The sequence below is a fragment of the Propithecus coquereli genome, unplaced genomic scaffold, assembly GCF_000956105.1.
Source record: "Propithecus coquereli isolate 6110/MARCELLA unplaced genomic scaffold, Pcoq_1.0 Scaffold221, whole genome shotgun sequence".
NCBI classification, from domain to species: Eukaryota; Metazoa; Chordata; class Mammalia; order Primates; family Indriidae; genus Propithecus; species Propithecus coquereli.
The window spans coordinates 3,198,220-3,200,069 of NW_012147301.1; the positions used below are offsets into that span (position 1 = coordinate 3,198,220).

A 1,850-nucleotide genomic window follows, 5' to 3' on the forward strand; every position below is an offset into this window, starting at 1 on the left:
AGGACAAAGAACAAAGGAATACCCTGGGGCTTCTTGACTTTGGCTGTAATCTTAGACTCCAGGTTTAAGACAAAACTACAGGTAATTGCCAATACATTTCCTACTATTATAATGTTAATTTAACCTGTTGCCTAGATCCTTTAATTGTGTAACACCGTGTAGTTGTTGATCCAGTTGAAGTGCTGAGTAGCCTATTTTTATAAAATTCAAGCATAACTCATTGGAGACAATCAATGCTATGCTTACACTTGCAGGGTTGCCTTTCAAATGAGCATTTAGCAGAATACATCCTAAAAATATTAAAAAGCCTCGTAAATAAGTGGTATTAGCTTCCTTTTCCCCATTCCATAGAATTAAGTATAGATGCCGTCCGAGGTATTTAAAGGGAAGTTCTCAAATTTCCTTTATTATGATTTGCATCAAAAAATTAGCTTAATTTAAGGTTTCACTTTCAGAAGTCAATCATTATGGATTTGACCCTAAGGAAACTTTGAAGAAAAGTTGTAATCCGCTGTGTTTTCTTTTCTAAGCAGGCCCATTTCTCTAATTCAGACTCTCAGCGTCCACACACGGGCTACCCGTGGAAAGCGTCCTGGCACCGCCCACCTTGAGCGGATACGAATCTCAGACCTCTGCGGGTTGATGGACGGGTGTGCCCTGCGTGAAGCCTCGCGGCTGTCACCGCTGGACACTGGCGATTGGTTCGAGGGGAGCGGCGCGGAACCAATGGGAGCGGCGGCTCGGGAGAGCCCGTGGAGCGCGCGGGAACGAGACCAATATAAACTGTGGCGGGATTTTAGTTTTCAAGTCCTTGTCCAGCGAATCGCTCTCGGCTGGGAAATCGGTTCGTTACTCACATCTCCTCCCTTTGGAACATGGTGCGGACTAAAGCAGACAGTGTCCCAGGCACCTACAGAAAAGGTGAGGCGATTGAGCGCGGTAGTGGAGGTCAGGGGCGTCCTCCTTGCAACCCGGCCACCAGGGTTCCCCCGGGGCCTGTGAGCCAAACTACTCCAGCCGGCTAGAAAGCAGCCACCCGGCCCCTTTACCTTCAGGACGAATTGGCGAGGGCAGGGGAAGGTTATCTTGCTGTTCTGGGTGGCCAGGCTCGCCTCTCTAAGCCTCTGGGTCGGGGATTGGGATAGAGTGTGGCTCTGAGACTCGGTGTCCGAACCTTCCCTCCTTCTGAACGCCCTCTTTGACTCTCTTCGCAGTGGTGGCTTCTCGAGCCCCCAGGAAGGTGCTTGGTTCCTCCACCTCTGCCACTAATTCTGCGTCGCTTTCGTCAAGGAAAGGTAAGAAGAGCCTCTGCAAGATTGTGGAGTAAGAGACGCCTTCCTGAAAGGGGATCAGGCCTGGCACCTTCAAGCCTCTGACCTGCCATTATTTTTTTGAGATCCTCACACCCGAATTTCTTCCTTGCCCTGTGATATAATGAGGGGGCCTTGGCCTTTTGGTAGTATGGGGTAGAGGTAGGGTCTTATGAAAGAGAATCTCAAGCCTTGGGATTAGGGTTAGGGACAGACAGAATTTATTTGCAAACCTAGTTTTCTTTTTTGGTTTAGTGTTTGTATTTTTCTTGCTATTGTCTCACTGGATCGAGAATTAGAATGATGGCTGACAGTGCTGATCACATTGTCTTCTAAACAGTGTAAACATTTTCCTGTTTTTGTTACTGCATGTTTTTCCTTTCTTTCTTTTTTATTTTCTTTCTCTTTTTGAGTGTGGTGTCTGTGTGTTTTTTCTAACTTTTCAGCTCCTGATACTGCCTTTGGGAAAGTAGAAGTGGAACCCAGCAATGGAAATAGCTTCACACTGCTCCTTCTGCGTGTGGAAAGGATGAGAAAATG

General features: G+C 47.1%; 1 protein-coding gene across 1 annotated transcript in view; it reads left to right on the plus strand.

Annotated features, from left to right (window-relative positions):
* The first annotated feature begins 737 nt into the window (after positions 1-737).
* The window catches only part of KIAA0101 (KIAA0101 ortholog), a 9,692-nt gene continuing 8,579 nt past the window's right edge, over positions 738-1,850 (plus strand). Inside the window, exons 1-2 of the mRNA XM_012644864.1 lie at positions 738-921; positions 1,215-1,295. Of these exons, the coding sequence (XP_012500318.1) occupies positions 876-921; positions 1,215-1,295 (127 nt within the window). The 5' untranslated portion in view covers positions 738-875. The remainder of the gene's footprint in view (positions 922-1,214; positions 1,296-1,850) is intronic.